The sequence below is a fragment of the Rhincodon typus genome, chromosome 22 (assembly GCF_021869965.1).
Source record: "Rhincodon typus isolate 14 chromosome 22, sRhiTyp1.1, whole genome shotgun sequence".
Taxonomy (NCBI): Eukaryota; Metazoa; Chordata; class Chondrichthyes; order Orectolobiformes; family Rhincodontidae; genus Rhincodon; species Rhincodon typus.
In genome coordinates this window covers 4,643,815-4,665,105 of record NC_063353.1, presented here as the reverse complement: position 1 = coordinate 4,665,105, position 21,291 = coordinate 4,643,815, and the positions used below count along the sequence as shown (strand labels likewise).

Here is a 21,291-nt window from a genome sequence, read left to right as displayed (position 1 = left end):
TCCAAACTTCTACCAACCTTTGTACATAGAAGTCTTTCCTAATGTCATATTGTAAGGTCTGGCTATAATCTTTAGACTCTTCTTCTTGGTCCTAGATTCCTTGATGAATAGAAATAGCTTCTTGGTCTCCTGTACACCAGGGAGATGAAACGTAGACTGCATGACCATTTCGCAGAACCCCTACGTTCTGTCTGCAAAAATGACCCTGAGCTTCCAGTTGCCTGCCACTTCGACACATCACCTGTTCCCTGGCCAACATCTCTGTCTCAGGCTTGCTGCAGTGCTCCAGCGAAGCTCAGCACAAACTGGAAAAACAGCACCTCATTTTCCACTTGGAAACTCGACAGGCTTCTGGACTCAATATCAAGTTTAACAATTTTAGGGCTTGAGGCACCACTTCCCATGTCCTTACCCCAGCCTCCACACACCAGGCCTTGTTATCACATGGGCTACCACCACAAATGTTCGCCATTAACATCTCTTCATTCCCCCAGACTGAACTTAACCCGTTTTTTTTCTGCCTCCAAATGATTTTCTCTCTCTGGGCTCCACCTATTGTTTACTACGCCCCCACCACCACCCCACCCCACCACCACTACCCCACCCCTTCTCTAGTATATGTACCAACCTTTTCCTGGCTACAATCAGTTCTGAAGGAGGGTTACTGAACCAGAAACGTTAACTGTGATTTCTCTCCACAGGTGCTGCCAGACCTGCTGAGATTTTCCAGCAATTTCTGATTTTGTTTCTGATTTCCAGTATCAGCAGTTCTTTGGCTTTTTATTTTAAGAAATATTTTCCTTCCATTTATCATTCATCTTTGAAATCTCAATGACTTTGATCCAAAACCCAGGGAATTATGACAATAGTTTGTTTCATCTCATCTTGTAGTTTAAGCGTTTGAGTCAAATACATTTGTATTGCAAGGCTTTCAAACCCTCAGAGAACCTACTGAAGATATGGTGACCAGCACTTCTCATAAATACTCCAGGGGTGGTCTGAAAGGTGCTGTTTGAATCTTCTTTTACCTCCCTTTTCAGGTTGAGATTGCAATAAAATAATTTCTTCTCCTCCTGGCTGTTTCACCAAGCTCCCCTTTCCACCCATCCCGGCATCAATATTTTTAGACAGTATTTCTTTACCTGTTCCTTCAGTTCTGACAGCTGGCCAGACAGTTGCATCACCAGATTCATGGTTGACTCCAACTTATCCTGCAAACTTCGGATTTCGTTCTGTTCACTATCACCTTCATTACTGACCAGTGAGATGGCACGCATCCGTGGGAACCAATCCAGGTTTTTCTCCTAAAACCAACCATGGAAATGAGTGAGGGATTTCAGAATGGAGCACAGAGTTCTTTTTCTACTTAGGACCCATTAATCATAGAATCCACGCAGGGTGGTTAGAGGCCATTCACCCCATCGAGCCTGCACCAACCCTCTGATGAGCATCCCACCTAGACCCATTCCCTTATGCTGTAACCCTGCATTTCCCATAACTAACCCACCGAGACTACACATCCCTGGACACAATGATCAATTTAGCATGGCCAATCTACCTAACGTGCACATCTTTGGACTGTAGGAGGAAACTGGAGCACCCGGAGGAAAACCGCACAGATACAGAGAGAATGTGCGAACTCCACACAGACGGTCACCCGAGGCTGGAATTGAACCCAGAACCCTGGTGCTGTGAGGCAGCATTGCTAACCACTGAGCCATCTGTCAAGTTCAACCCATGAAAGGAAGAAGCCTTTAATGATCTTGGTAAGTCCCAAAAGAAATTACAGCCACTTGTGTTTTTCAAACTGCAGCCACTGTTGTAATGTTAGAAACTTGAATATCAATTTGAGCTGTAAATTTATAGAAATGTAGAAAATAAGAGGAGTAGGCCATTCAGCCTTTTGAGCCTGCTCTATCCTTCAATTTGGTTCAACATGGTTCCACCATTCCAACTCAGTGCCTTGCTCTCAATTTCTCCTCATTCTTTGATCACTTCAGCCCCAAGAACAATACCTAATGTCTTGAAATTGTTCAATGTTTTGGCTTCAACCACTTTGTGGTAGAGAATTCCACAGGCTCACCACTCTCCGGGTGAAGACATTTCTTCTCATCTCAGTCCTGAATGGCCTATCCTAGATCCTTAAAGTAGGACCCCAGGTCACTGGGAACATCCTTCCTGTGTTTATTCTGTCTAGTCCTGTTAGAGTTTTATAGGTTTCTATGAGATTCCCCACCCCACCTCATTCTTATCAATGATCATTTGATAACTCAATAATCAATAACTTGAAAAGAAACAAGATCATATTTAATTAAAAATGTGTAGGTATGTAGACATAGAATCATAGAGTCTCTAGAGTGTGGAAACAGGCCCTTCTATGATGATTCTATGATTCCCAACTTGTTCAAAACTAGTTACAGAGCCATACAGCATGGAAACAGATCCCTTGGTCCAACCAGTCCATGCTGACCATTTTCCCAAACTAAATTAGTCCCACCTACCTTCGTTTGGCACATACCTCCCCAAACCATTCCTATTCATGTACTTATCCAAATGTCTTTTAAACGTTGTAACTGTACCTGCATCCACCACTTCCTCTGGCAGTTCATATCCACAAATGAACCGCACTCCGAATCCTTATCCCCTGCTGTATAAATGGTTGTGATGCTTTAAAGTTTGGCAAAATTTGTGAAGAGGTTTGGACAAGGTAATCTTGTGCTTGTCAGAGTTTTGATGAGCAAGAGATGACTTGACTGAAATGTAGAAGATTCTGAGGGAGCTGGACAGGATAGATGTGGGGAAGGCGTTTCCACTTATGGGACAATCTAGAATGAGGAGTCACTGTTAAAGATAAAGATGAGGAAGACTTTTCTTTTAATCACAAAGGGTTGAGAGTCTTTGGAATTTTCTTTTTCAAAAAGTGGAGGGAGCAGAATCTGCATCTTTAAGGCAGAGGTAGATAGGTTCTTAATAAGTAAGAGAGTGAAAGGATTATTCAGGATTGTGGAATCGTATAGATCAGCCATGATCTTATTGAACGATGGAGTAGACTTGAATGGCTTACTTCTGCTCCTAATTCACTTCTCTGTGCAAAGCCTCAACTGCATGGCTCTCTTTTTCCATCGGGATTCAAGTTTTATACTACCAAACAACTCCTATATTGGAAAGCAAGAGAACAGGACGAGACTATTTATTCAGTTTACGGTTGGACCTGTAGCTTAATTCTACTTGAGTGCCTTGTTTCTACAATCCTTAAAGTAGCCCTACATTGACCAGCTGTGTGTACTTGTTCACATGCATTACAGTACTTTTCCTGACAGAGAAAGCACCATGATACAGTGATACAACAGATAAGAAAATTCCCTGCCAGCCTATGCTAGCATCTTTTCGACAGTGATTTAAATGGCTCGGGTCGATTAAGGAAAGAAACCTGGTTTTGGCACTTTGAGAAACAACCAATTTGATCTTGACACTTGAACAGGATCTATACTGGATTAAGACAGATGACCAACTACCTGCGCCCTTACACTGACTGATAGGCATTCTGTTCTTTCTTTCCCAGACAGTAGTTCATTACTTGTACAGCCAAGACTGTTCTCATTTGGCTGAATTTCAAGTGCTAATTGATTTTGGCACAGGAGCCATTCCATCAATCTGACAACAACTGACAGCTACACGGAGTCATTGTAATAAATTGCCCCCTTGATATGGTTTCTCGTTTGCTGACAGACACTAATAGGATTACAAGGACTACATGTTTCTTCTACATTGCAGAATGTATTTTTCGTATCGACGAAATAGACAATGGGAGATTGATTCGCATCTCGCAGAATGGGAAATATTGTGCATTAAATTGCACGGAATCTGAAGACTGCATTGTGCCAACCAAGGTGAGGGCTGTGGCAAGGCAGGGAGACACGGAGTTCGCATGGGCAGCCTGAGAGGGTGTGTATTGGCATGGAGGTGAATGAGGGATGAGGTCTAGAGGGGGCTTTAAACACTTGGAACTGGGGTGCCGAGTTGGAAAACAAAGTGGCCATTCTAACAGGCCTGCGTCCAAAAGAAAAAAGATGGCTCACTCATTCCAACTCTCAACAATTCCACTCACGGATCATAAGAATACCAGCATGGCAGCACACAAACCAGATTAACCTTGGCTTTCTCATACAAAGTAACTCTCAGTGCTCTAAGTACTAGCCACAAACTAGCAGCGTTTACATTATCCCACTGGATATTGCAGGACTCACCATGATCATTTGTGCCACGTAACTTTCAGGTCCAGTGTACTCAGTCGGATCCTTGACTTTGATTAAGACTATGAAATATAAATAGTACCACATATTGTGTTCGACCTTGATGTGCTCCTCAAAGGACACGGTCTTGTTATCAAACTTGTCTCTTTCAAGTCCTGCCAACAAAAGTTCACAAGAAAAGAATTCATTAGCAAGTCATTCATACTTGGCTTGCTGATGGTTAAGTTAAAGGAAATGGTATTTGGTCCTTGATGCATTGGGTTTGATAAGAATGACTAAGCTTTTGACTCCATAGACCATATGGAGGTACATTTGGGGGACCTCAGGTGTCTACATTTATGTTGTCAGGAAATTGCTTATATTAACTTAACTGGATCTGATTTAGGATCTATCCACCAACAAGACATCAGCACCAAAAGCTAAAGTGACAGGCTGGAAAATTCAAGTGGGCTGAAGCAAAGAGGTTATTTAATAAAGACTCAGATCACTGGGCTCATACATTCACACAAGGCACAAGGCACGAGAGTTTCAGGAAAACTGCCAACACAGGTTGGATATAATTCAGGGTGGCACGGTGGCTCTGTGGTTAGCACTGTTGTCTCACAGCACCAGGGACCTGGCTTTGATTCCACCTTCGGGCAACTGTCTGTGCAGAGTTTGCACATTCTCCCTGTGTTTGTGTGGATTTCTTCCGGGTGCTCCGGTTTCCTCCCACAGCCCAAAGAGGTGCAGGTTAGGATGGATTGGCCATGGAAAATTGTCGGTAGCGTTCAGGGACGTCCTGACTAGGTGGGTTAGGCATGGTAAATGTGGGGATCTGGGGATAGGGTAGGGAGCCGGGCCTGGGGTAGATACTCTTCGGAGGGTTGGTATGGGCTCGATGGGTCAAATAGCCTCCTTCAGCACTGTAGGGATTCTATGATTCTAACTTGTCTCTATGACTTAGAACACCCACACCCCCAGCAGTGGTCACCCAGCATATCAATGTGTGTTCAAACAGGTCCATGGAGCTCACATCGACCCTCCGAAAAAGCATCCCACCCAGACCCAGCCCCCTACCCTATCCCCAGATCCCCACATTTATCAGGCCTAATCCACCTAGTTTGGGCATCCCTGGACACTACGGACAATTTCCCATGGCCACTCCACCCTAACCTGCACACCTTTGGACTATGGGAGGAAACCCACACAGACACAGGGAAAATGTGCAAACTCCACACATACAGTCACCCGAGGGTGGAATCGAACCTGGGTCCCTGGCGCTGCTAGCCACCGTGCCACCCTTTGTTATCTTGAGGCAACTCTCGAGATCTCTCCTGATTAGAAGAGTGGGCCTGCCACAAACACAACACTGTAGGCCACCACAATGAGAGACTGTTTCACACAAAGCTGTGGGTTCTTGGAGCCCCATGTCAGCCTGATGAAGAGAGCTTCACAAATGCACAGAGAAAGCCCTGCCCTTTTCAATACCACAGTCTCCTCTTCTCCTTCGCCAGCACTCCTTTGTGGTGGAGGATGACATTTTTCTGCTCTGGAGTTGTGGCTCCTGAGGGGATTGAACAACGCAACGTTGGATCCACCCACCGTGGCCTTGCTATAGTCCAGCAAAGCAGAACACTGTGGTAAAGCTCAGAAACAAAGCGACCTCTTAACATGGCACAAGTGCAATGCCCCAAAGGATAGGGGAAGCAGCTTCAGGTGTGGCTTTCAAAGGGGAAATTGGTTAAGCAAAGGAAGGGATAAAATGTGCAGAACTTCAGGGAAGGGGTAGGGGGTGCTGTTGAGCAACTGTGGAATAAACTACATTGTTCTGGCAATAGGACAACACAATTACAGTGGGCTGAATGGCCTCATGCTGTTTTGCAATCATTCACAATGGAAAGAAACTTTACAAAATATACCAGCCAACTGAATAGATTAAAACAGTCAGGATGGGGACACCTTTAACTGAAACAAGAATAGATTGCTTCCATTAAACATTATCATTTTGTCATATTCATAGAGTTGTACAGCATGGAAACAGACCCTTTGGCCCAAATTGTCCATGCTTACCAGATATCCTAAATTAATCTAGCCCCATTTGCCGGCCTAAACACTTCCTATGTATTTTTGTATGTTCCCTCTACCCATTCCGCAATTCTGAATCAAAAGAAGACCACATTTCCTATGTTGTGGCCTTTGACAAGTACCTCTGGATGATGGGAAGTGTAGATATGGGGAGACAATGGCCTAGTGGTATTAGCTATTAGACTATTAATTCAGAAGCCCAGATCTGGGAATCTGGGTTCAAATCCTGCCACGGTAGATGACGGAATTTGAATTCCATAAAAAATAAAATCTGGAACAACGACCACTGTTGAGTGTTGCGAAAGCCCATCTGGTTCACTAATGCCCTTTAGGGAAGGAAACTAAAATCCTTCCTGGTCTGGCCTACATGTGACTCCAGACGCACAGCAGTGTGGTTGACTCTCAACTGCCCTCTGGGGCAATTAGATGCTGGCCTAGTCTGTGACACCCACATCTCCTGAATGTATAAAGAAAATACATTTACTCTTTAAAACCAGGAGTTTCCAAAGAAACTGCTGGGTTCAAAGAGTTGGCAAATCAGATGGCAGCTGCAGTTTGATGCAGAGATATAAAGTGGTACACTTGGCACAGAAACAACAAGACAGGAAGCTTAGAATAAACACAGGAATGTTGCATCCATGATATCAGAATGATCTAAAAAGTTTTACAGGCAACGCAATGCTTCATAAAATATTCACTGCTGTAAGGTAGGAAACACTGCAGCCATTGTGCACATACAAAGTCTCAGAGACAGCAATGACATAGATGATGATTGGATAATTAGTTTTTCATCATGTTGGTTGAGGCCTAAATGTTAGCCAAGGAAAGGGCAAAATTCCCTGTGCTTCTTCAGTTAATGCTGTGGGATCCTTCCATGCACCTAGACAGCAGACTCTTTGGTTTAATGTCTTTCTGTAGGAGGGCAGCACCGAGTCTCTGAACACTGCATTGAAATCCCAGCTCAGGCCTCTGGTGTGGTGCTTGAACCCACAATTCCCTGAGTCAAAGTCCACGAACTGACCATACAGGCCAAAGTGGACATGGTAAACAAATCTTTAGATGTTGGGAGCATTCTGTTCACCATTCTTTCATGGGATGTGGACATCACTAGTAAGGGCAGCATTTGTACTGTATCCCTTCGACTGACAGGGACTTGCTGTGCAATGTTGTAAGCTGCGGAGTTACAAATGGGTCAGACCAGATAAATAGGCAGATTTACTTCCCTAAAAGCAGGCAGAGAGAGTTTAGGCCGGTTGAGTAGTTGGTGGCATCTGTATTGGCAAGGTCCAGCAAGGACCCATAGTGACGAGGGCATCGGTGGAGGTGAGATGGCGCCAAACAGTGACAACTTTCATTCCAGTGGCAGCAGCAAAGGAGACTCATGCCTGGCCACCAGGCTCATGGTGGAGCACTTAATAAGAACATAGAACATAGAACAGTACAGGCCCTTCGGCCCATGATGTTGTGCCAACATATTATCCTACTCCAAGATCAAATTACCCTGCATACCCTACATTTTACTATCCTCCATGTGCCTATCTAAGAGTTGCTTAAATGTCCCTAACGTATCTAACTCCACTACCACTGCTAGCAGTGCATTCCACACGCCTACCACTCTCTCTAAAGAGCCTACCTCTGACATCGCCCCTATACCTTCCTCCAATCACCTTAAAATTATGTCCCCTTGTGATAATCATTTCCGCCCTGGGAAAAAATCTCTGGCCATCCACTCTATCTATGCCTCTCATCATCTTGTACACCTCTATCAAGTCACCTCTCATCCTTCTTCGTTCCAATGCGAAAAGCCCTAGCTCCCTCAACCTTTCCTCACAAGACCTGCCCTCCAGTCCAGGCAGCATCCTGGTAAATCTTCTCTGCACCCTCTCTAAAACCTCCATATCCTTCCTATAATGAGGCGACCAGAACTGAACACAATATTCCAAGTGTGGTCTAACCAGGGTTTTATAGAGCTGTAGCATAACCTCGTGGCTCTTAAACTCCATTCCCCTGCCAAGAAGGACTGTAAAGTTGGACACTTCCTTTACTTCTTCATTTGTTTCTGCCTTTATATTATATATTAGGGTTTATTTTTGTGCTTTAAGATTGCACCGGAGACTGGCCACACCATACAATAATTTTCACTGTATTTTGTAACAAAATATACGAGTCAATAAATAAATCAAAGGGTGGATTAGCCCATTGATGAACCAGATGGATTTTTACACAATTCCACAGTCACTATTAACTGAGACGAGCTTTCTATTTCAGTTTTTATAACAGAACTTAGACTGCACCAGCTGCGATGGTAGGATTTGAACCCAGGTTCTGGAGCATTAGAGTGGACTTCTGAATGACTAGTCAAATGACATTACTACTCCCGCAACAATACATGCAAATTCAAAAGGCAACAGGGGTTCTGCATATTGTTCGTGAGGCACCTAATCATAAAAGTAAGGACATTGGTACAAGACACCAATCAGACTACAGTTTAAAATGTGTGCCATTCTAGATATTTCATTCCAGGAGGACTATTCGAACTGATGCCAAAGGGACAGTGGATGATTCATTTGAGCGAGATTTTTTTCCCCCAAAAAGGCTGGGAGCAAATCCAATAAAGTGATAAAAGTTTTTTTCTGACAGAATAAAAGATAGAAATGTCATCGAGACTATGAGGAGGGCATGGAGAACTGAGGAAAAGTCAGGACAAATGCTTTCATGCAGACAGTTATTAGAATATGTAATGTGGTGCTGCTGAGACTAAGCATAATTTAAAAGATAACTGGAAAAGTATAACCATTTAACATGGGGAAAAGAACACAGAGTAACTGCACCAAAATCCATCAATGCTCATGTTAATACTGGCCCTCCCTGCACAGTGTACACACCAATTAAATCTGAAATCATAGCAAGTACTTATTAACAGAATACTACACCAGAGCAGGAACTTCTGATACAATACAAACATTATTTGAGGTATGAATTATCAAGCCTTTCCTTCCAAATATTATCGTGGAATTACGATTTAGTTTAATGGACTGTGTCATGAGTATTAAAGAATGACTGAATTTCCTGCCGTTATCTTAGTAATGGACCATGATTCAGCACTTGGTTTGCTACAGAAGTCTTCCAGACACAACTTGGAACAAGTTGAAGAAGAAAGATAATGAGATCCATTAAATTGATGATGAACACAGAAAGAGGTGCAATAGATATATTGCTTTACTAGAAATCTAGGCTCTGTCAAGTTAAATATGATCATTTCCTATGGAGGTGATTTACTGAACTAATCCAGAGATACTGTTGATCCAAGGATAAATCCCACGCCAGCAGTTTGAGCATTTGAATTCATTTTTGAAACGGGCAAGCAGAAAGTTGCTATCATTTAAAAAGGGGGCCACGAGGCTGTCTGAAAAACAGAAAGTTTGAGATTCATTCTCAGGATGGAGGCATCACTGGCTGAGCCAGCATTTATTGCCCACCTTTAATTACCCTGGAGGTGGTGGTGAGCTGCTTTCTTGAACTGCTGCATTCCACATGCTGTAAGTTGACCCACAATGCCCTTAGGGATGGAATTCAGGATTTTGACCCAGCGGCAGTGAAGGAACAGTGATATATTTCCAAGTCGGGATGGTGAGTGGCTCAGAAGGGAACTTGGAGGGGGTGGTGTTCCCATGTATCTGCTGCCCTTGTCCTTCTAGTTGGAAGTGGTCGTGGGTTTGGAAGGTGCTATCAAAGAAGGCTTGGTGAGTGACTAGTGTACTAAGGTTCTTCAGGGAAGGAAGATTTACCTGATCTGCATTAGATGTAAATCCAATACCACATCAAACTGGTTGATAGTAACCTGCCCTCTAAGGTAGCCACTCTGTTGGAATAACTTGGAGCGAGCAACAAATAAAGCCTATCAAAAAGATCTAAATTTGTATCGTCTGCAATTAGTATCCTGGCAGTGGAGGTGCTGCAGCTACTGGTTGGAGGGTATAACTACAGTGAGACAAGTTTATCCGGGCACATTGCATGGGGTGTGTGATGATAGGAATTTTAATGTTAAAAATGAAAATAGGTACATGATTATGTCTGCAAGGTGAACTATCCGTCCTGTTTTAACCACATTTCCCAAAGATGATACTTAGTCTGGTGTGTATGTGTGTGTTAGTAACTCCACAGGAAGTTCATTCTCAAAAAGGAACTTGAGTCATACTTGTCAGATTTAGTCAAACAAAGGTCTACACTAATGCTGGAAACCTGAAACAAAAACAGAAATTGCTGGAGGAACTCAGCAGGTCTGGTAGCATCTGTGGAGAGAGAACAGAAGAGGAGTCACTGGACTCAAAACATTAACTCTGGTTTCTCCCTCCACATAAGCTGCCAGACCTGCTGAGTTTCTCCATCAGCACCTTCTGTTCTTGTCAGATTTAGTGACAGGTGAATTTTGTTTTTGCGCTCTGCAATCTACAAACAAACCTGACTGGAATTATGGTTAATTTTTCAGCCACACTGCTTCCAAATGTGGTGGTGCGACTAGGAATTGAGTGGGGAATAGGACAAACCATAAACATCACCTTCGTCTCAAAATCAATCAGGAAAAAAAGTTGTAACTGTATTGTAATGAGCTGATGGAACTGGGACAATCATTGTCACCGGATAGGTGCACAATGTGACAAAGTCAGTATATTCTGGGTGGAGACAGAGCAGGTACTGAACGCAAAACATGCTAGAAATCGCTGTGGGTCAGGCAGCATCTGTGGAGAGAAAGCGAGCTAACGTTTCAAATCTAGACGACTATTCATTAGAGATAGTAGGAACTGCAGATGCTGGAGAATCTGAGATAACAAGGTGCAGGGCTGGATGAACACAGCAGGCCAAGCAGCATCATAGGAGCAGAAAGGCTGATGTTTTGGGCCTAGATGATGTTTCGGGCCTAGAGGGTCTAGGCCCAAAACGTGAGCCTTTCTGCTCCTATGATGCTGCTTGGCCTGCTGTGTTCATCCAGCTCTGCACCTTGTTGTCTCGACTATTCATCAGAGCTGATGTGGAGGGGCAGCATTTACGCAATAGTTGGGGGGTGGGGGGTGCGTGGTGATGGGGGGGAAGAAAGGGAGTTGATAGTGCAGTTTAAGTGGTTGGAATATGAGAAGGGCAGAACATCGGTGAGTCTAACAGCCAGACTGGAAAGAACAGACAGTCTCACTGAGGTCGGCGAGGACATGGTGAGAGAGATGCAACTAGTAAAGCTAAAAGGAGAGGGGAGGAGTGAGAGTGAGTTCACAATCTGAAGGTGTTGAATTCCATTTTAAGTCCAGAAGGTTGTAATGTGCCTAGCCTGAAGACGAGGTGTTGCTTGGAGATAGCAAGAACTGCAGATGCTGGAGTCAGAGTCAATACAGCATGGAGCTGGAGGAACACAGCAGGCCCTGCAGCATCAGAGCAGGAAAGTCGACATTTCGGGTCAGGACCCTTCATGAGGACACCTGGTGAAGGGTCTCGACCCGAAACGTTGACTTTCCTGCTCCCATGAGGTGTTGCTCCTCCAGTTTGCACTGTGATTTGCTGGAGCACGCTGATTGACATCATTGATACTGGCTGGTTAAGGCACCCTGTCCTATACTGTAACTATTTGGAGATTTTCCCAGAGGAAGCCGTGGTCTGTGGTTGAAACAATCTAAACAAATGCACCTTGGGCGGAGATGGGAACTAGCATTAACAAATCCAGAACACTTTACACTGCCTTCAATATTCGTTAGGAGCAGAGGACAGAAAGTGAGATACCAATTCACAATCACCTGGTTTGTACTAACATTACAGATGTACTGAAGCCCAGGGCGCTTCAGATATTTTTGCTCCCCATGAGAACGTGCACCTTGTTATTTAAAATGGAACTCAAGTTTCTAGAAAGGGAAGTCAATATTTCAGAAGGATTTACAGGGATATTGCCAGGATTGGAGGTTTGAGCTATAGGGAGTGAGTAAATAGGCTGGGGCTATTTTCCCTGGAGTGTCAGAGGCTGGGGGTGACCTTTATAAAATCATGACAAGCTTGGATAGGGTGATTAGCCAACGTCTTTTCCCTGGGGTGGGGGAGTCAAAAACCAGAGGGCATAGGTTTAAGGTGAGAGGGGAAAGATTTAAAAAGGATCTAAGGGGCAACTTTTTTCACGCAGAGGGTGGTGCATGTATGGAATGAGCTGTCACAGGAAGTGGTGGAGGCTGGTAGAATTACAACATTTTTAAAAGGCATCTGGATGGCTATATGAATAGGAAGGGTTAAGGGATATGGGCCAAATGCTGGCAAATGGGACTAGATTAATTTAGGATATCTGGTCGGTATAGATGAGTTGGATCAAAGGACTGGTTTCCATGCCATACAACTCTACGACTTGATAAGAAGACTTTTATTGTGCTTTTCAGTTTTCCAGAGGCATGCCTAAATTCCAATCGAATCACCCCACCCATTAGCAGATAAGTAAGAGGACATAATGAACAAAGTTATTCAGTTAAAGGCTTCATTCCTGTTTACGATGAAGCTGTTCCATGATTTCATTTCATCCTTAGCATGCCAAATAAACAGGAACTTGCATGTTGGACACTACCAAAGCTGTGAACAGTGCTTTCAAAGTTTAATATACAGTGGGTGGAAGTTTATGATGTGAGATCACTCTGGGTAATCTCATGCCAAGAACCAAAAAAACACTCTCCGCACTCCCTGGTCTCAAAGACCTGGCAGCCGAGACACCTCCAGGAGGTACAATGGGATTGATGAGTGTGCAAAATCCTTCATGAGACTTTGCGTATATTTCAAGACATTAATTTTACTGCACACCATCAACACGGATTAATCAATTCCATCGATTCCACATTGTGCAGACAACGAATTACATTCTTTAGTATATAGGAAGCGATGGATTCTAAAAAAAAGTCTACAGAAGGAGATGAAAGAAAACTAAATGCACTTTCATTTCATTTCTACATCAACTGCATACCAAAGGTTAAAGAGTTATTTGGACTTTCCCTTCATGAGGAATCATAAAATTGAAATGGAGATGGATTTCAGGACTTTATACCCATTCCTTTATTTTAATGAATGTGGATGGAGCTTTGGGAAGCAGTGATACAGCAGTCTTAACACCACAGGAAGGAGGGAGCCATTTATCCTGTCCCATCATTCAATGAGAAGATGCCTGATCTGTACCTGAACTCAAATTCCCCAATGTGGTTTCACAACTCTCAACAACCTTAACCCAAAAAAAAAAAATCTACCCCTCTCCGTTCTGGAATTTTCAACTGACTACTGGCCTCAGCAGACTTTCCGTGAGAAGTGATTCCAATCTGATGTAGCATCTTTCTGCATCCCAAGACTCCCCAAGTCATTTTAGAGCTGATGAAGTCACGTTTGTAGTACGAGAGACACAACAACCAATTTACACACAGGAAACTCCCGTGACAACAATGTGATAATGACCAGAGAAGCTGCCTTTTGTGATTTTGACTGAGGGATAAACATTGGCTGCAACACACTGGAGAACGTTCCTGCTGGAGGATTATTGATGTCCAAGTGTTTGATACTCCTCCCAGTGAATATTTTCTCTATTCATTCTCAGGCCAGCATTTATTGCCCATCCCTAATTTCCCAGAGGGCAATTAAGAGTCAACCACATTGCTGTGGGTCTGGAATCCCATATAGACCAGAGCAGACCAGATAAGGATGGCAGATTTCTTTCCCTGAAGGGCGTTACATTTTTTTTCCAACAATCAACAACGGATTTGTGATCATCATTAGACTGTTAATTCCAGACTTATATTGAATTCAAATTCCACCAGCTGCCGTCCCCACAACATTAGCTGGGTCTCTGGATTAACAATCCAGCGATAATGCCACTAGGCCATTGCCTCCCCTGGATGGCCCATCTGACAGTGCAGCTCCACTTGAGAACTGTTTTGGAGCATTTGTGTGGAGGATGGGTTCAAATCTCTGAGGTGGGGTTCAAATCCACAACCTTAGAGTCTGGAGGCAAGAGTTCTGTCACAGACCCACCCAGCAGTAACAATAAACAAGAGGAACAAGAATTTCACTGTCCCATTTTGGGCCATGGTTTCAATGTTCACTTACCACAGATAAAACAAGTGGTCTTGAGGATCTCCTCTTTCTTCTGTTTCTCACTTCTCAAGTCAGCAAACGTGTCGATGATGACACCAAAGATCAAGTTCAGGACGATGATGATGACGATGAAGAAAAACAGAAGATCATAGATAACACGTGCGACAAACAAGGGCTCCTGAAATTTGAAGAGTTTTCCTCCATCAGCCACCTTTAGTCAGCATGTCGGGTTAACTAACCCGGTGCAATGATATAGTTTCTCTCCTGACGACCCTTGAACAAAAGTCCAACCATTCCCCACCCACTCAATCCTCCTCTGCCCAGTGTAACTAGCTTTACATTGTACAGCTATTTCTGTGGCTCCACCACCTCTAAATAGCGAGCTGCTATGGGAACCGGTCTGGGTCCTCGTCGGGCCTGACCTTTTAATGTGTTACACGGAACATTCCCTTTCTCCAGATCTGCTCCACCCACTCCCGAAACCTTATCAGATTTCCTCTTGGTCCACATTCTGTAGGGACCAGGTCTCCTGTTTCTCTGTCTCTGTTGCATCTGTTCTTCCAAATGTCCTTTCCCTCAATCGATGATTGACCCTCCACGTGGTGGAGGGGGCTCTAGGCCATGATGATTGAATCTCTCTCCCAACAGCAGTGTTGCCCTTGGTTCTTACTTTCCACACCACCATTCAATGGATCCAGAACAATGTCAGCTCCCTCCATCTCCTCCCCTCCCTTGTCAGGGATGGGAAGGGACTATTCTTTCTGTGATACCCTTCTCCATTCCTCAACCAACCCAAACACCGCCTCCCTTTCCCACAACCCCTTCCGCTGTGCACCCAAAAAAAGTGCAAAACCTCCCCTTTCGCTTGCTGCCCCCTCACCATCTATTGAGTCAAACAGTCCTTTCCACATGAAACTGCAGTTTCCCTTCCTTTCCATGTAGGATTCCATGTTCCCTGCTCTCAATGTGGTCTGTCACAAGGAAGACCAAAGGTAGACTGGGTAACCATTGTGTAGAACTCCTCCAGTAAGTGTGCAAATGTGACCTTGACCTTCCTGTCACCTGTCATTTTATTCCTCTGCCATGCTCTGACACTGTCCTCTCTGTCTTCTGCCTGTAGCACTGTAACTCAGCGAAAGCAAGCTCAGGACAGCAACTCATCTCATGACTAGGCACATGACAGCCATCCCGACTCAGCTCAACAATTTCAGATTCTAATCTCTGCCCTTGTTTTTTTTTTTGGGAAACCAACTGCTGGAATAAATTCTATTCTCACAGTCACCATTCCTCCAGGCCCATCTTGTAACCGCTGGGAGGTGCCTGGAGCGAGGTTAGCCAGGTGGACCTCATGGAATGAGTTCCCTGATTGGACCAAATTAACAGCCCCAGTCAGGGAGCCCTGGCTGACAGATAAAAAGAGTGAATGTCAGAGATACTCTCTAATGTCCTTTAGGGAAGGAAACTGCCATCCTTGCCTGGTCCGGCCTACAAGTGACTCCAGACCCACTGCCCTCTGGGCAATTAGGGATGGACAACACCTAGCCAGCGAACTCCTCATCCAGTTAATGAATAAAGAAAAAGAAACCTGACTCTGAATAAGGCAGTACTATAGTAAAGGACTGTTCACATGTGAATAAAGGTTGACTTGGTGACGGTTTCTGTGGAGTTATTTCAGTCCCTAATCACGGGCTTAGTAAACTCAACCAGTGTTTATAAGGTTGTTGTGATATCTCATGATAGTCCTGGGCAATTGTAAAACTGAAAAGGTGTCATTGCTCCAGAGAAGGTTCACTAGATTGGACCTGTTTTATAAGGAGAGGCTGACTAAATTGTGCCTGTACTTAGAGTTTAGAAGAAAGAGAGTCAAACTTATCGAAACACACAGGATTTTTAGCGGACTTGACAGGGTAGATGAGGAAATATTATTTCCCCTTGTTGGGGAGTCTAGGGCAAGAGGGTATTATCTCTGAAAGAGGGGTTGCCCATTTAAGAGAGAGGTGAGGAGGAATTTCTTCTCTCAGAGAGGATTGTCAGTAAGATTTTGGAATCCATCATGAAGGATGAGATTGCAGTGTGTTTGGAAGTGCATGGTAAAATAGGGCTGAATCAGCTCAGCTTCATCAAGGGGAGGTCATGCCAGACAAATTTGTTACAAGTCTTTGAGGAGGTAATGAGCAAGTTAGACAAAGGAGAGCCAGTGGACGTGATTTATTTGGATTTCCAGAAGGCCTTCGACAAGATGGCACAGCGGAAACTGCTAAATAAGACCCCACAGTGTTAGGGGCAAGGTCCTGGCATGGAGAGAGGATTGGCTGACTGGCAGGAGGCAGAGAGTGGGGATAAAGGGGTCTTTTTCAGGATGGCAGCTGATGACTAGTGGAGTTCCACAGGGGTCATTGTTGATCCTATTCACGTTATATATTAATAATTTGGATGAAGGAGCTGAAGGCATTGTTGCTAAGCTTGCAGATGGCAAAAGGTAGGAGGAGGGACAGATAGTGTTGAGGAAACGGGGATGGCTGCAGAAGGACTTGGATTGGCTCGGAGAGTGGGTAAAGAAGTGGCAGATGCAATACAATGTGGGAAAGGGTGAGAATGTGCATTTAGTATGAAAGGCTTTGGAATTCTGAATTACAAAAGGGACTGAGTTCTCATTCAGGATTCTCTTAAGGTTAACGTGCAGGTTCAGTTGGCAGTTACGAAGGCAAATGCGATGTTAGCATTCTAACCCTTTTGAGGTGAATGCAGGAGCAGGGATGTACTGCCGAGGCTGTATAAGGCTCTGGTCAGACCACATTTGGAATATCATGAGCAGTTTTGGGCCCCATTGTGAAGGAAGAATATGCATTGGCATTGGAGGGGGTCCAGAGGAGGTTTACAAGAATGGTCCCGGGAGTGAAGGGCTTGTCATACGAGGAGCAGTTGAGGACTACGGGTCTGTACTCAATGGGATTCTCGTTGAAACTTACAGAATACAAGAGGGACCTGGATAGAACGAAGGTGGAAAAGGTGTTTCCACTGGTAGGAGAGGGTAGGAACTTGGGGCACAACCTCAGAGTGAAGGCACAATCCTTTAGACTGAGATGAGGAGAAATTCCTTCAGCCAGAGGATGGTGAGTCTGTGGAACTCACTGCCACAGAGGGCTGTGGAGGCCAAGTCATTGAGTGTCTTTAAAACAGAGATAGATCGGTTCTTGATTATAAAGGGACTGAGGGTTGCGGGAGGAAGGCAGGAGAATCGGGTTGAGAAACATATCAGCTACGATCGAATGGTATAGCAGATCCGATGGGCCAGATGGCCGAACTCTGCTCCTATATCTTATGGCCTTATAATGAATCTGTGGAAAATTCCTTAGTGCAGAGGGCTACAAACGTTTTGTCATTATGTACATTCATGGTTAAGACAGAGAGATGTTTAATCAGGAAGGGAATCAACTGTTATGGGGAAAAGGCAGGAAAGTGGAGTTGAGGATTATTAGATCAGCCGTGATCTCATTGAATGGTGGAGCAGATATGATGGGCTGAATGACCTACTCCTGTTCCTAAATCTTCCGGCTGCAGTGTGGAGCTTGTCAAACACAACAGTTGACAGATTTCACTTTCAAGGTGACAGCCCCTTTGAACTTCAAGCACTCAACATAAGCTTCAAGCTCAATCAGTTTAAAGTCTGCAATACATTTTCCCAGGCAGGCTTTTATCTTTCCTTCGTATCAAAGAGATTTTGAACAAGGTTACCCATGGTTGACAGCTGCTTGCAAATCTTTCGTCTATCATTTCCTTGAGGAAATAAAGATGCCTTATCGAAACGTATAGAGACTTGTCAGTTCTCAATGGACATAAACAAATGCCTTTAACATTAAAAAAAAATTCAGCTCCTGATGGATAAATCTTTTACTAAAATCAGAAAGAAACCTTACCATCAGCTAGCTGTCAAGAAATCTCTCATTGTATTAACTCTCTCAACCCCACTGACCCCATTTCACTTCTTTTAAAAAACCTCACTGTGTGGTTTTACTTAACTCTTAACCCAACTGGAAAATAATTCAATATTATCCTCCACTAAATGCAATGCACGCACACACACAGAGAGCAACGTAGCACGCGCGCACACACGTGCATTTACATGCGTGCACAGATATAAAGACAGACACACCACACTATTGCAGCAGTGTATCACAGCATGCATTAGATACCATGCACATAGTGCACGTGCATTCATTCGGCTCACGTTGCACATGACATCTGTAAGTGTGCAAAAAAGATACTTACATTCTTTGATGGTTTTCTCAGCACATCACCAACTCCACCCCCATTCCTCAACCCCTGGTTTAATACTGTAACAATGCACATGAGCAGAGTGTCACAGGTCTGTTCAGAACTTGCGTCATCCTGTTGGCCTCCTGCTGGAAAACAAAAAGAACATTTCTTCACTTGGAACAATGTTGTTATTTGCCAGATGATACCTTGCAACTACTGTGCGCCAGCCCAGACAGAATCCAACAGTGTCATTCAAAACACATCTTATTTTTCTTTGCTGAAAATCTTCTGACATTGATCGATACAGTCAATATTCCAACAAGTTGCTTTTATTTAGCATGTCATCGGGTTGTCCCATGATGCTTTACAAACAATTTATGCACAGCAAGGTCCTGGGGACAGCAATGACCAGCAATTTGTGGGTTCCTGGTTTAACATCTGATCCAATATGCAACACTTTCTCAGTTGGAGGTGTGTGACTAGCCTTCGAGCTTGTAATCTCACCTGAGGCTTCAGCTCACAGTTCTCAGACCCAGATGCAAGTGATAGATACCAGAGGTTCAAGGGTAGTCAGACAAAATCCAGAAAATTTTCCAGTCAGAGAGACATTTCTTCTAACTCTCTCAGCCCAAAACCCCAAAGCCACTGATTATTTGTCCCCTCATAAACACACCCAGTCCTTACCCAATTATACCTTAATTAACATGTAACCATCAGCTAGCCCCAGTTCCATTTGGTCTCGGGGACCCCTGCCAGGACCTACTGGATGATGACAGCAAGACAGCTCCTACCATTCCTAATACATGGGCACCATTAACGTATAAAGTTGAGTTTTGGGAGTGTCTATTTAATTTGAGCTTAAACGGAGGAATAAAAGGGGTGAAATGAGCTCAAAATCATGGAATCATTGAATCCCTACAGTGTGGAAGCAGGCCATTCGGCCCAAAAAGAGTCCACACTGACCCTCCGAAGAGCTTCCCACCCAGACCCCACAGCCCTACCCTATCCCTTTAACCCTGCATTTCCCACGGCTAGTCTACATAGCCTGCACATCCGTGGACACTATGGTTCAATTTAACATGGCTAGCCCACCCTAGTCTGCATAATCTTTGGACTGTGGGTGGAAAACCACAGCACTCGGGAGAAACCCACGCAGACATGGGGAGAATGTGCAAACTCCACACAGACAATCAGTCGCCAGAGGGTGGAATCGAACCCGGGTCCCTGGAGCCATGAGGCAGCAGTGCTAACCACTGAGCCACAATGCCATCTGTTCCGAGTTCTGCCCAATGACAGGCCTTGGGAGCTCAACTGGTAACAGTGAAAGGTGGGGGGGTGGGGGCAGGTTATTTAACTGGAAAGAAGGTGCTAGATGTTCACGTCCATAAGCAATGGTCAGGGAGCACGGACTGTGCGTAGACTACCATCTTCCTAGTCCAATTAGAGACTAGTGCTAAGAATATCATGCTTTAAAAACTGTTGACTTTAAACTGTCTATTTAATTCCAAGGTAGAGTGGAGTTTGCGGGGAGGGGGTGGGTAGGGTGGGAGTGTCAAAATGATAGCTGATTAGTATTTCTTCCTAGATACAAGGCCCATGTGATTCACACTGCTGTGGAAATTTGCACGAGGAGGTAAAAGGCCCACACCAAGTAACTGTAGCATTGGGTTACAGGATTCCCAAGCTATTATGGAACGTTACAGATACAAGTCAACCTTCAGCTAGCTAAGAGGCAAAATCTTCGGGTACAAGTAGCTTTGCACCTGAAGCAGGGAAAATGCTGACCCTACTGCCCATCTTGCAGAACGCAGTCAGGAAATTGTACTCGGATTGAAAAAAATCTGAATTCATGAGAATTTGAGAGAGGCCGGGCAATTCACTGAGCCTGGCTACAGGGAAAGTATTTCCAGTCACTTCTGGGTTTACATGTTACCGGGCTGGGAAAGGAGGGATGAGTGAGGAGACCAGGTTCTGGGCTGGTTGCAACAGAATGACTAAAGGCAGACTGTAAATTTCAACCATAGCTTGCTTCAGTTGTGCTGAAGGTTACTGTAGTTTAGAGTATAAGCTGCCTATAAATTAGTGTTTACTCAAATGTTGCTTTTAGCTGTTGCAGTAAAGGGTTTAAAGTGTGAAATCTTGTCATGTGACCCTTACAGTCACTCTGATTTCAAATATCTGTTTCATAGGCACTTGTCTCTCCTGCGATCACAATAATAACAATCCCACACTACACATTGTACAATTAATAAGCATTGCTGCACTCTCAGCAATGTCAAGCCAACATAACATGACGGAGCTTCAGCCCTGCACAGAATGGAGGGGCGTGGTCATTTTGTCCCATTCATTTCTCTTCCCTATCACAAACCTATTAGTATGCGGAGCCGCTTAAAAAGTGCTGGTAACTTCCAGTTGTACAACACAGGAATGTTTGCTCACTCACAACACTGAAGGGATTTTACACACAATCTGCCAGTTCAGCTGGATAGTCGTGGATGCCACTGAAACAGAAGTAGGCATTCAGCTCTTTGAGTCTGTTCCACCAGCATTCAAACAGATTGTACACCATTGACACTACCGCCCCCACTGTCGGGCACTGCTACACCCAACCGCCCCCACTGTC

General features: G+C 44.3%; 1 protein-coding gene across 1 annotated transcript in view; it reads right to left on the bottom strand.

Moving 5' to 3' along the window:
- The window catches only part of itpr2 (inositol 1,4,5-trisphosphate receptor, type 2), a 200,613-nt gene that overhangs the window by 3,878 nt on the left and 175,444 nt on the right, over positions 1 to 21,291 (bottom strand). The window contains exons 53-56 of the mRNA XM_048610561.1: positions 18,681 to 18,814; positions 14,424 to 14,589; positions 4,248 to 4,408; positions 1,143 to 1,304 (exon numbers count right to left, since the gene is read on the bottom strand). Of these exons, the coding sequence (XP_048466518.1) occupies positions 1,143 to 1,304; positions 4,248 to 4,408; positions 14,424 to 14,589; positions 18,681 to 18,814 (623 nt within the window). The remainder of the gene's footprint in view (positions 1 to 1,142; positions 1,305 to 4,247; positions 4,409 to 14,423; positions 14,590 to 18,680; positions 18,815 to 21,291) is intronic.